The following is a 14,403-nucleotide window of genomic DNA, read 5'->3' on the forward strand; positions in this document are numbered from 1 at the left end:
TTTGCTTTGTTCTTCTCCATAACATTGACATTATCACAGGAAATTATATTTTATTTTTTACTTGTTCAAGGTTTGTCTCTGTAATCATAATAAGTTTCATAAGTTTGGAGGTTTTGTTTTACTCACTATTTTATCCACAGCACCTAGAATATACTCTGCTACAAAGTAATTTGATAAATATTTGGTAAATAAAGGAATGGAATGGATAGTAGAAGACAGAAAATATAAATACCAGTTACAGCAGCCAACTGATCAGCTGTCAGAGGTTAGGCTCTTTCTTCTACTTGTATTTCCTTGCTAGATGAATCAAAACTATGCATGTGTGTTTAAAATTAACCTCTTCTCTTAGCTTTCCTGTTGTTTTTTTTAAAATTCGTATGTTGACAGAATTCGAAGAGTAGATAGCACCCGAACATCTTAGACTTGAAACTAACTGATTAACTAGATTATTAGATTACTCTCCTCTGAAAGAGGGTCTGAATACATTGTGGTTACATTTAGAGTAATTTCAATATATTGGTTGGAACATTTTTTAAATCACATGCATAAGGATGAACTGTATGTTGGCTAGCCAAGCACACTGTTATTTCTGCCTACCTGACTTTCATTTTTCCTCCTTCTGTAACGTCCCCTAATTTTCCTTTGAGAAACAGTTTGCAAATATGCAAATACAAATAGAACTATTAACCAAATTGTCTTTTGGTCAAGGGGTAGGGCTACGTAATCCTACCAAGACCAATTTAGACCTTTCCTCCCAGAAATCTGACTCTTGTATAATATAAAAATATGGGGAAATGGTTAATTTAATTCAAAATTTTGGTATCACAAAGAGAATGGCCATTAATACCTGCTATAATTTCTGTCTCACCTGAAATATGCTTCTTTAGCTTATCTTTCAATTTTGTGAGCTGCCTCACATTTCTTAATAAAACTTCTGTTTTGTTTGTAAGCCAACAAAAGTACCCTACCTTAGGGTACGTAAACCATTGTATCTTTTTTGGAAAATGTGGATGATGTTGACCTAACAGGATTCCAGTGTAATGAATGATTAAATGAGATATTCATCCATGTATTTGAATATATTAGTGCTTATTATTGACCAGATGGGTGAGGATGCAGAAACAGTAAAAACAATTCCAAAAAGGGAGGAGTAGAAGAATGAGGCCATGACATTTTGAATGGAGATGTGATCTGGACATTCTGTGAAGGGATGATCTTTGGTAGAAGGAACACTTCGTTCACTAAACACAGGAAATAGACTGAACCATATGAAATAGGCAATAGTCAACCTTTCCAGCTTCTAAAAGCAACAATTTCATATGCGTAAGCCTAGTAATAGAAAGGAAGCAAGAGAAAGCAGTTACAAATGCAGACAGACATAAATTTAGGACTAGGAATTAGAAGAAGGTTTTCTAACCTGTGTTGTTTGTATGAAAAACGTCTAAAATATTAGAAGAGTTTGCTTAGGCATAGATTTCTTTTTGAAATAAGTTTATGGGATCTGCATTTCTAAAGGGTTTTGTATTGAGGAGATATATCCACCTTTTTGTATATTCTTGGTGCTGATGGGAAAAGGGGACGGGTTCCCAAATCTTTAGGTCTCTACTTTGGTATCTTTCTGTACAACTTAAAACTTCACAAATAGTATATTCTTTAACCCTCAAAGCTATTTAAAAGACTAAGATAACCTATACAGAAAAAGGATTTTAAAAAATCATGCTCAATTTTAAAAATAAACTAAAAATGAAAATTAAAGAAATTATAAACCCAATTGAATACTGAGAGCAAGAGTAGAGGCAAAAAAGTATAACAGCGGCTTTTAACTATCGTTCGCTGAATCTGTGTTATCGCTACTGCCTTTAAACTACCACTGGCTATTCTGTGAAGGTCTAGAGTGGGCTCTCAGACTTAAGAACCAATGCTGCAGTCTGTTCTGCTTATGTCCTCAAGCTGTTCTATCACTCCCCCAGTGAGCTACCCAACAAATACATCTGTTGGGACTTTGCACCTCTAACACTGATAGCACACAACACTGCCAACTGCACAACTTAAAGCCTGGGTAAGTGTGTCTAGATGACAAAACCTAAGTCCCAAGGGAGGCTGACAAAATAAGTCCCAGGTATTTTCAACATCTTAGAGGAATGAGTCTTTGCGCCTGAAAACCCAAACTGACCAATGAGAAATTCCCCAAACACAGGAAGGGAGTTCAGATTCGTAATGTTCAAAAAGACTAACAGGCTTTCACTACAAGAGCTAATACAGTCCAGTGATAAAGGATATACACAGAGTGCTGAGAAGAAAGAAAAGGATTTTCCAAAGAGTTATAAAAGTCACCTCTATAGAGAGCTATAGACAAATCTTCAGGACCGATGGAATCAAGTTATACCACACCTTGTAATAACGAAAATAGTCTCGTTCTTGCAGCTTCTTTATTTTGGGGAAGATTTTGAAGGTGTTGAAGTTATCGATGCTATCAATGTCACACAAGCAGTCATCCAAGACTCCGGTGACCTAGGGGAAAAAACACATATATAATAGAAAAGATGTGAATTAATGTTTCAACTTTAGCAAATCTGTACTATTATGTAATAAGATAAATTATGCCTTCAACTTAGCCAGTATTTGCTGATTAAGACACATAACATTTAAAGCTGTCACGTTTTACAATGGTCAGTTAAACGAAAAAACAACAGAAGGATTACATATACCCATTCGGAAAAAATAAACATTCTTATTCAGTGGTCAAAAGAAAGGTATTGAATACTCTCACCCTTGTCTAACATATACAGAATCCAAACAGTCACTGGAATACTAAGGCAACTACTTCCAAGATTAACCTAGAAATCACAGGCTGTAATAATACTGCCACAGTAACTGTACCTTTCTTTTAGACTCTCATTCATGGAACCCTTTCATAACAGACAAGATGCTAAGAGCACTACATATGTTAACACATTTACCCTTTAAATACCTTATGAAATGGCACTATTCTCACTTTACATAAAAGGAAATTAAACTTAGCAAGGTTAAAATAATTTTTTCCAAAGTAGACATAAGACTTAGTCCCAGGTCTATTGTATTTTAAATTAAATGATCTTATCGACTACTCACAGTAATCAAAGAAGAGAAATTAATATTTACAAAGTGAATTCAGAGTCGAAAAATTCCACAAAACATTCTTCGGCTAAATTTAAAAATGGTACTCATTAACATGCACAACTTGGATGAATCTTTATGGAATTATGCTACATAAAAAAAAAGTCAAACCCATAAGATGAGATACTACAAGATTTCATTTATATAACATTTTTGAAATGACAAAAGTTTAAAAATGGAAACCAGACTGCTGGTTGCCAGTGCTTAGGGACTAGAGCAGGGGATGGGAGTTGGAGTAGGGAAGCAAGGAGGTAGGTGTGGCTATAAACGGGCAGAAAGGATCCTTGCAGTGATGACATTTTTCAGTATCCTGACTGCAGTGGTGGACACACAAACTCATACCATGTGATATAAAGGTATAGAACTAATCCACAGATACACAAATGAAACAAGTGAAATGAACATACATGATTACATCAATGTCAGTGCTCTATTTATAATATTACACTATATGCTTACAAAATGTGTGTATGTGCTCAGTCATGTCTGACTTTTTGTGACCCCATGGATCATAGCCCACCAGGCTCCTCTGGTGATTTCCTCTTCGGATTTCCTAGGCAAGAATACTGGAGTAGGATGCCATTTTCTACTCCAGGGGATATTCCTGACCCAGGGATCAAACCCACATATCTTGCATCTCTTGCATCAGCAGGCAGATTCTTTACCACTGTGCCACCTGGGAAGCCCTTACAAAATGTTACCACCGGGGAAAAACTGGATAAAGGGTAAATGACATTTTTATGTATTATTTCTCACAATTGCATGGAACAAACAATTATCGCAATTAAAACTAAAATTTAAAAACAAAAATGGAATTCAGCCTGTTAAAGGTTATTCATGTGATCCACAGGTGTAATATATGCAAAGAATGATTTTAAAAATGGAAACTTTCTAGTTGTTTCTGTCTCATGCTTTTTCCTTGGGAGTGTAAATGTGTCCCATTTACACTCTAGGCCCCTAAATAATATTAGGGGGAAAAAGGAAACAAAATACATACCAAAAAGCTTTTTAGGCTTGAAAAATACTTTACCCAGTAAGAATGAGTGAGTGCTCATTCTTACAAATTTTTCTTAAATTGTTGGATTTTAGTTAGTAAACTGCAGCATTTACAAACATATTATTTGTGGTAGGGGTTGGAGTAAGGTATACAAAATTACCATGTACTTATTTCTAACTCTTACAGACTACTATTAAGACAAAAACTTTGTGTATAACCAAGTTTTTTTAAATAGAAATTAGATAGGAAAAAGAAAAAAAAGGCATCCAAAGTGGAAAGGAAGAAGAAAGCTCTATTTGCAGATGATATATACAGAAAATCCTAAAGACTTCATTCACTGAAACAGTTAGAACTAATAAATTCAGCAAGTTCTAGGACACAAAATCAATATATGAAAATAGTGTACAGTGTTTCCATACACTAATAACAAACTATCAGACAAAGAAATTAAGAAATAATTCACTTACAATCAATTACATCAAAAAGAATAAGATAATACCTAGGGAAAAAATAAACCAAGTGGTGAAATGCCTATAAACTATAATATACTGATGGAAAATATTGAATAAATAGAAGACTATTCCATTCTCATGGATTAGAAAAATATTGTTAAAATGTCCTTAGTACTCTAAGCAGGATAAAGACTCAATACAGCCCTGTCAAAATTCCAACAGCATTTTTACAGAATAGAACAGTCCTAAAGATTTGTATGGAACCATAAAAGACCTAGAATAGTCAAAGCAATCATGAAAAAGAACAAAGATGGAGGCATCATGTGCCCCAATTTCAAACTAAATTACAAACCTATAGTCATCAAAACAGTATGATACTGGCAGAAAAACAAACACAGAAGAACAAAACAGAATAAAAAGCCCAGAAAGAAGCCCATGAATATATGGTCAATTAATATATGACAACAGAGCCAAGAATATACAATGGGGAAAGGACAGTCTTTTCAACAAACAATGTTGAGGAAACCAGACAGACAGCCACATGCAAAAGAACGAAATTGTACCACTACCTTACAGCATACGCATTTGAAATTAACTCAAATAGATCAAAGACTTGAACATAATAAGACCTGATACCATAAAACTACTGGAAGAAAATACAGATTTTAAACTCTTTAACATCAGTCTTGGCGATGACTTTTCGGATTTGATACCAAATTAAAAGGTAACAAAAGTAAAAATTAACAAGTAGGACTATGTCAAACTAAAAAGTTTCTGTAAAGCAAAGCAAAACCACTAACAAAAAGAAAAGACAACCTATGGAAATGAAGAAAATATTTCCAAATCATATCTAACAAGGGGTTAATATCCAAAATATATAAAGAACTCACATAACTCAATAGCAAAAAACAACCTGATTAAAAAATCAGCAGTGAAGGCTTCCCTGGTGACTCAGTGGTAAAGAATCCACCTGCCAGTGCAGGAGGCACTGGTTCAACCCCACTCTAGGAAGATCCCACATGCAAAGGAGCAATGAGGCCCCTGCACCACAACTACTGAACAAAACCGAAAACCCTAGAGCCCATGCCCTTCAACAAGCAAAGTCACTGCGATGAGAAGCCCAGGCACTGCAACTAGAGAAAAGCCTGAGCAGCAATGAAGACCCAGCAGAGCCAAACATAAATGAATAAGTAAAAGTACTTTTAAATGGGAAAATATTTTTAAGGATCTAAATATTTTTCCAAAGAAGACATATGAATGGCCAACAAGTACACAAAAAGATGCTCAATATCACCAACATCAAGAAAATGAAAATCAAAACTATAATGAGATATCATGTCATACCTGTTAGAATGGCTATTATCAAAAAGACCAGAGTAACAAGTGTTGGTGAGGATGTAGAGAAAAGAAAACCCTTGTGCACTGCTGGTGGACTGTAAATTGGCGCAACTATTATGGAGAAGAGTATGGAGGTTACAAAAAAACTTTAAAATAGAACTACCACAAAATCCAGCAATTTCACTTTTTGTTATTCACCTGAAGAAAACAAATATGCTAACTTAAAGATATATGTAGCCCCATGTTCATAGCAGTATTATTTACAATAACCAAGTATGGAAGTGACCTAAGTATCAACTGAAGGATGAATAAAGAAGATGTCGGATATATACACAATACAGCCAGTAATGGGAAAAAAAAAATCTGGCCATTTGCAACATGGATGGAACTTGGGGACATTGTGCTAAGTGAAATAAGTCAGAGAAAGATAAATACTATATGCTCTAACATTCACATGTAGTCTAAACAGAAAACGACAACAAATCCAAGTTCATAAATACAGAGAAAAAATTGTAAAGGATATCTGATTTTTTTTTTTGCAATGATGAGATCAATGCAAAGAAATAGAGGAAAACAACAGAATGGGAAAGACTAGAGATCTCTTCAAGAAAATTAGAGATACCAAGGGAACATTTCATGCAAAGATGGGCTTGATAAGGGACAGAAATGGTTTGGACCTACCAGAAGCAGAAGATATTAAGAAGAGGTGGCAAGAATATATGGAAGAACTGTACAAAAAAGATCTTCCAACCCAGATAATCTTGATGATGTGATCACTAATCTAGAGCCAGACATCTTGGAATGTGAAGTCAAGTGGGCCTTAGAAAGCATCACTACGAACAAAGCTAGTGGAGGTGATGGAATTCCAGTTGAGCTGTTTCAAATCCTGAAAGATGATGCTGTGAAAGTGCTGCACTCAATATGCCAGCAAATTTGGAAAACTCAGCAGTGGCCACAAGACTGGAAAAGGTCAGTTTTCATTCCAATCCCAAAGAAAGGCAATGCCAAAGAATGCTCAAACTACTGCACAATTGTACTCATCTCACATGCTAGTAAAGTAATGCTCAAAATTCTCCAAGCCAGGCTTCAGCAATATGTGAACCATGAACTCCCTGATGTTCAAGCTGGTTTTAGAAAAGGCAGAGGAACCAGAGATCAAATTGTCAACATCCGCTGGATCATGGAAAAAGCAAGAGAGTTCCAGAAAAACACCTATTTCTGCTATTCATCTATTTTGACTATGCCAAAGCCTTTGACTGTGTGGATCACAAGAAACTGTGGAAAATTCTGAGAGAGATGGGAATACCAGACCACCTGACCTGCCTCTTGAGAAATCTGTATGCAGGTCAGGAAGCAACAGTTAGAACTGGACATGGAACAACAGAGTGGTTCCAAATAGAAAAAGGAGTACGTCAAGGCTGTATATTGTCACCCTGCTTATTTAACTTCTATGCAGAGTATATCATGAGAAACGCTGGACTGGAAGAAACACAAGCTGGAATCAAGATTGCCAGGAGAAATATCAATCACCTCAGCTATGCAGATGACACCACCCTTATGGCAGAAAGTGAAGAGGGACTAAAAAGCCTCTTGATGAAAGTGAAAGAGGAGAGTGAAAAAGTTGGCTTAAAGCTCAACATTCAGAAAACGAAGATCATGGCATCTGGTCCCATCACTTCATGGGAAATAGATGGGGAAACAGTGGAAACAGTGTCAGACTTTATTTTGGGGGGCTCCAAAATCACTGCAGATGGTGACTGCAGCCATGAAATTAAAAGATGCTTACTCCTTGGAAGGAAAGTTATGACCAACCTAGACAGCATATTCAAAAGCAGAGACATTACTTTGCCAACTAAGGTCCACCTAGTCAAGGCTATGTTTTTTCCTGTGGTCATGTATGGATGTGAGAGTTGGACTGTGAAGAAGGCTGAGCGCCGAAGAATTGATACGTTTGAACTGTGGTGCTGGAGAAGACTCTTGAGAGTCCCTTGGACTGCAAGGAGATCCAACCAGTCTGAAGGAGATCAACCCTGGGTATTCTTTGGAAGGAATGATGCTAAAGCTGAAGCTCCAGTACTTTGGCCACCTCATGCGAAGAGTTGACTCACTGGAAAAGACTCTGATGCTGGGAGGGATTGGGGGCAGGAGGAGAAGGGGACGACAGAGGATGAGATGGCTGGATGGCATCACTGACTTGATGGACGCGAGTCTGAGTGAACTCCAGGAGATGGTGATGGACAGGGAGGCCTGGCATGCTGCGATTCATGGGGTCGCAAAGAGTCGGACACAACTGAGCGACTGAACTGAACTGAATGAGGTACAAAGTTCTAATGTTTTATAAAATTCTTGTCTTTCTGCTTGTGCAAAATTTCTGTTCATATCTTTTGTTCATTTTTCTATTGGGTTGTCTTTTTCAATATAGTAATCAATATTGCTTTTTCCCTATTCTATTTTAACCTCTGGAACTCATCATACTAAACTGTCTTATTTTATTCTTCATGTTTCTTAAGCTCTCTATAACATTTACTATTCTGTTACCTTTCTGAGCTTCATTCTGAATAATTTATTTGCACTTTTTTCCATTCATTTATTCATTTATCCAATATATTTATTGAGGGCCTAACATAAGCCCTGTACTGTCCTAAGTACTGGGGATGTAACATTAGAAGAAATAAAAGAAAAGAAAGACAAAAATCTCTTCCCTTCAGGTGTTAACATTTTCTTGTGAAGTCGCTCAGTTGTATCCAACTCTTTGCGAACCCATGAACTGTACCCTACCAGGCTCCTCTGTCCATGGGATTTTCCAGGCAATAGTACTAGAGTGGATTGCCATTTCCTTCTCCAGGGGATCTTCCCAAACCAGGGATTGAACCCAGTCTCCTGCATTGTAGACAGACACTTTACCGTCTGAGCCACCAGGGAAGCCCCATTTAAACATGGTGATTTTAAATAATACCTGATTATTTGAAAAAAATCTACGCTTATTACAGACCTATTTCTATAATCTGTATTTCTAAATATCACGTTCATGTTGCCTTTGTGTGTTCTGTGATTTTTGACTATTAGCTTATTTTTCTTGACACTTTATCTTCAAAAATTCTATAGGACCTGTGTAGACAATGAATTCCTCCAGAGGGGATGGTGATGGTGGTAGTTTAATCACTAAGTCATGTCTGACTCTTTTGCAACCCCATGGACTGTAGACTACCAGGTTCCTTGGTCATGGAATTTCCCAGGTCAGAATACTGGAGTGTGGCCATTTCCTTCTCCAGGGGATCTTCCTGTCCCAGGGATGAACCCATGTCTCCTACATCTCCTATATTGGCAGGGAGATTCTTTACCATTGAGCTAACAGGGAAGCCCTCCAGAGGGGATGGATATTTGTTTTTACCTGTAAACTCAGAGCACACCAACCTGAGATTGCTACAAATTAAATTTTCCACTTGAAGATTTTCCCAGTACAGGTAGCATGAATTTCCCAGCTCATGGTTACAAATTCTCAAGGCAGTTTTTCCCCCTCTTCCCCTAGCAAGTTTGTTCATTTTCCCCTTACTTGTGGTGGATTTCATTTCCCCTTATATTTCAGATGTAGCTCTTTGGAGCCCAAGCTTATGGTGAGGGCCCCTTTTACTTCCCTCTATTTGGGCAGACATGGGTTTTATTTCTTGTTTACATGACTCCATACAGTTGTCAGAGCAGAAGCTCAAGGTCTTCAGAGTTAAGGGGAAGTCGTCAGGGTAATGGCACTGAAGCAGCACTGAGTCTCAAAATTCTGGCTTTCCATTCTGGGGGTTGGGGGAGGCTTTATATATACTTTGATTTCTTGCCAGCTCAGAAATGCACTTAGAAAAAATTTAAAATCTGAAGCTACTTCTTTATGGGAAGATTAACTTGTTACATCATTTGTATGCACTATGATTTGTTTCTAGTGTTTTATCATACTCAAGGTTGGAAAAAAGTTCATTCAAATAAACTTTTTGGCCAACTCAATACAAAGCACACTTGCATTTCATTTACAAGAACATGGGGTATGTGTTGTACAAATGCTTACTTGTGAACAGAAATATTCTTCAAAAAATTAATTCTTCCTTTTATTCTTTACTGGTTTTCTTCCAAGTTAGTGAATGAAAGAGTAGAGAAAAAACTGGCTTAGTTCCACCTTGGTATTTTCCTGGGTCTCCCTTTACTTTCTATACCACAAAGAAGCAAGCATACTGAGATGCAACTGTACAGACCAGAAAGATACTCTCCTTCACTTACTTAACCTGTAATATTAATCCTGTAAGCTCTTTGAATGTCAGTTACCTCACTGCATGAAAGATGTGTCAAATGAAATGAGACAATGTATTTTTAAACATGTTACATATTGAAGTATGATGGAATACTATATAAGAAAGTACCACTGGAAACAAAAACCATATGTATTCAATTTTGAGGACTTCTGGCACATGCTACCTTCCAGTGGTCATGTATGATGCGAGTTGGACTGTGAAGAAAGCTGAGCGCCGAAGAATTGATGCTTTTGAACTGTGGTGTTGGAGAAGACTCTTGAGAGTCCCTTGGACTGCAAGGAGATCCAACCAATCCATCTTAAAAGAGGCCAGTCCTGAGTGTTCATTGGAAGGAATGATGCTAAAGCTGAAACTCCAGTACTTTGGCCACCTCATGTGAAGAGTTGACTCATTGGAAAAGACTCTGATGCTGGGAGGGATGGGGGCAGGAGGAGAAGGGGACGACAGAGGATGAGATGGCTGGATGGCATCACTGTCGATGGACGTGAGTTTGAGTGAACTCCGGGAGTTGGTGATGGACAGAGAGGCCTGGCATGCTGCAATTCCTGGAGTCGCAGAGTCGGACATGACTGAGTGACTGAACTGAACTGAACTGAACCTTGAATATGCACAAATCCTTAACTGTTGAGCTACATATATTCATTTGAACATAATGAAATTTAAATCATATATATTCATTTGGATATAATAACATTTAGAGTACATCTGCAATTATAAAACATTAATACACATTAATTTGTGATAGGAACCTAAAATGAAGCTTCTAAATTGGTGAGAAAGTATACAATTAAAATATACTATCTACAAAGAAAGAAATGAGGGGAAAAAAATGAACTTTAGAAAAATATCTAAATGTAAACACTACTCAAAAAGAAATAGCCCACTAATAACTAGAAAATAATTTTATCAAAGACAGTTTAGAAAATATACTTTTCATAAGTCTGGTAGATTGCCAGTATATATTTCAAGTATTTCCAAGTGGTGTTGTAAGATAGCTAAAAGGATAACTACATTACTTACTTGCAAGCCTGGTTTAAAATGCTGATTCCTGGATCACATCCAGATCCATTAAATCAGAATAGTTGGTAGTGGGCCCACAGAATGTGCATTTTTAACATCCCACCCTCCCAAACTAAAAGTCTGCCCCTTTTATTTTTATTATTCATTTAGAAAATATTCACACGGGGACAGAAACTAAGTATTCAGGCATTCTGGAGTTCAGAACACCATAGGGTCATGAAAAAAAGTGTCTGAATAAAGTCAGAAAAACATGTTTGCACTGTTACCATCATCAGTTCAATTCAGTTTAGTTGCTCAGTCGTGTCCGACTCTTTGCGACCCCATGAATCGCAGCAGGCCAGGCCTCCCTGTCCATCACCATCTCCCGGAGTTCACTCAAACTCACGTCCATCGAGTCGGTGATGCCATCCAGCCATCTCATCCTGGGTCATCCCCTTCTCCTCGTGCCCCCAATCCCTCCCAGCATCAGGTCTTTTCCAATGAGTCAACTCTTCGCATGAGGTAGCCAAAGTACTGGAGCTTCAGCTTTAGCATCATTCCTTCCAATGAACACTCAGGACTGGCCTCTTTTAGGATGGACTGGTTGGATCTCCTTCCAGTTCCAGGGACTCTCAAGAGTCTTCTCCAGCACCACAGTTCAAAAGCATCAATTCTTCGGTGCTCAGCTTTCTTTATAGTCCAACTCTCACATCCATACATGACCACTGGAAAAACCATACCCTTGACTAGACGGACCTTTGTTAGCAAAGTAATATCTCTGGTTTTTAATATGCTGTCTAGGTTGGTCATAACTTTCCTTCCAAGGAGTAAGTGTCTTTTAATTTCATGGCTGCAATCACCATCTGCACTGATTTTGGAGCCCCCCAAAATAAAGTCTGACACTGTTTCTACTGTTTCCCCATCTATTTCCCATGAAGTGATGGGACCAGATGCCATGATCTTCTTTTTCTGAATGTTGAGCTTTAAGCTAATTTTTTCACTCTCCTCTTTCATGAAGAGGCTTTTCAGCTCCTCTTCACTTTCTGCCATAAGGGTGGTGTCATCTGCATAGCTGAGGTGATTGATATTTCTCCTGGCAATCTTGATTCCAGCTTGTGTTTCTTCCAGTCCAGCGTTTCTCATGATGTACTCTGCATAGAAGTTAAATAAGCAGGGTGACAATATACAACCTTGACATACTCCTTTTCCTATTTGGAACCAGTCTGTTGTTCCATGTCCAGTTCTAACTGTTGCTTCCTGACCTGCATACAGGTTTCTCAAGAGGCAGGTTAGGTGGTCTGGTATTCCCATCTCTTTCAGAATTTTCCACAGTTGATTGTGATCCACACAGTCTAAGGCTTTGGCATAGTCAATAAAGCAGAAGTAGATGTTTTTCTGGAACTCTCTTGCTTTTTCCCTGATCCAGCGGATGTTGGCAATTTGATCTCTGGTTCCTCTGCCTTTTCTAAAACCAGCTTGAACATCTGGAAGTTCACAGTTCATGTATTGCTGAAGCCTGGCTTGGAGAATTTTGAGCATTACTTTACTAGCATGTGAGATGAGTGCAATGGTGCGGTAGTTTGAGCATTCTTTGGCATTGCCTTTCTTTGGGATTACCGTCATGCTGTTGCTGCTAAGTCACTTCAGTCATGTCCGACTCTGTGCGATCCCATAGATGGCAGCCTACCAGGCTCCCCTGTCCCTGGGATTCTCCAGGCACGAACACTGGAGTGGGTTGCCATTTCCTTCTCCAGTGCACGAAAGTGAAAAGTGAACGGGAAGTCGCTCAGTCGTGTCCGACTCTTAGCGACCCCATGGACTGCAGCCTACCAGGCTCCTCAGTCCATGGGAGTTTCCAGGCAAGAGTTACCTTCAATTTGACTTAACCATCAGCACTAATTGCTTCAAACCATGTCTACCCTCATCGTCCCAACACATGAGACACCTTTTCTTGTTTGGTTTTTTTTGTGTGTGTGTGTGTGTTTTTTTTTTTATCTCTTAGCAGTTTTGCCACTCTGCAGCAGGTGCAGACTAGACAGCACCTGGCAGAAGCCTATTCAAATTCTACTGTATAAAAAAAGAAGCCTTTATTAAGGCAAAAGACCCTGGGAAGCTATTGAGAGCCAGCGTATTGAGAACCCTTCTGTAAGCTACGCCTCACAAAGAACCCCCAAACTCTAATTTATTGGCCATCACTCACCGCTGAGGGAGCCACAAGGTCAGACACGGGCCCCCTCCCCTCGTACTTGAGCTCACCTGGCGGCGCCACTCAGCAGACGGAGTACAAGCTGGGTAAAAATACAACAGTCCTGAGTAAGAGGAGAGGTGAGGCACTCTCTAGTCCAAAAGTCAAGGAAGTTCAGACTTGTCCCCCTTGCGATCGACTTGGCTTCTGCAGGGCCGGTGGGTCTGTCATCTACTCCCCCCCCCCCCCCTCCCCCCCAATCCCCTGAGTTCCCTGAGGGCTTCCCCTTTTCTCTGCGTGCTCTCGTCCCAGAACAGCTGCAGAGGTTTTCATCCCTGTCCCATCTCCCGCCACACTCGGAGCCGCTGAAACATCAGAAAGATAAAAATGAAAACACCTCAGGGGACCGTCACCATCTTCCTCTTTTTCCTGCCATCACCCCGTGTCGCCACCCCTCACACCACAAGCGGCTCGCAGGCGTTTCCTGGGCTCGATGATCGGGGCTTCAGCCCCTCGGCTTTTCCGCTCGTCAGAAACCTCCCGGGGCTCCCTCCCCGGCCCGCCCGCGCCTCAGTCGCGGCCCGGTCGCCGCCTCCACCGCCGCCGTTCGGCCGGGGATCCCCACACCGCCATCATTCCGGCTCACCTGGGCCTCGACGACGCTCGGGAGGAAGCTCAGGGTGATGAGAAGCTGCACCGCGGTAGCTGCCCCCTGCCCTGCGCCGGCCCGCCGGACCCCCGGGCTCATGCTGACCTCTCCCCCCGCTGCGGCCGGCCGGGCCCCTCGGGGCCGGGAAACGGCGGGCGGCCCGGGCGACGACCCAAGAGGACGGTTCCCGGCGGCCGAGAGACTCCAGGGTCAGAGGTCTACACGCCGGTCCAGAAGCGAAGGACGCTCTCCCCGCCGCCCGGCAGCTGTGAGTGAGGTTGACGAGTCGAGCGCCCCCACTTCATCCCCCAGGCGGCCCCGCCCCCGGCTTCCCC

The 14,403-nt window shown here is 40.1% G+C and overlaps 1 protein-coding gene across 4 annotated transcripts in view; it reads right to left on the reverse strand.

Annotated features, from left to right (window-relative positions):
- ERO1B (endoplasmic reticulum oxidoreductase 1 beta) overlaps positions 1 to 14,342 on the reverse strand; it is a 61,114-nt gene extending 46,772 nt beyond the window's left edge. For all 4 annotated transcript variants that reach the window (XM_060406741.1, XM_027962244.2, XM_060406740.1 and 1 more), the window contains exons 1-2: positions 14,066 to 14,342; positions 2,392 to 2,511 (exon numbers count right to left, since the gene is read on the reverse strand). In XM_060406741.1, the coding sequence (XP_060262724.1) occupies positions 2,392 to 2,511; positions 14,066 to 14,167 (222 nt within the window). In that variant the 5' untranslated portion in view covers positions 14,168 to 14,342. The remainder of the gene's footprint in view (positions 1 to 2,391; positions 2,512 to 14,065) is intronic.
- Between the last annotated feature and the right edge of the window lie 61 nt (positions 14,343 to 14,403).

This window comes from Ovis aries, chromosome 25 (genome assembly GCF_016772045.2).
Source record: "Ovis aries strain OAR_USU_Benz2616 breed Rambouillet chromosome 25, ARS-UI_Ramb_v3.0, whole genome shotgun sequence".
In the NCBI taxonomy this organism is placed as follows: domain Eukaryota; kingdom Metazoa; phylum Chordata; class Mammalia; order Artiodactyla; family Bovidae; genus Ovis; species Ovis aries.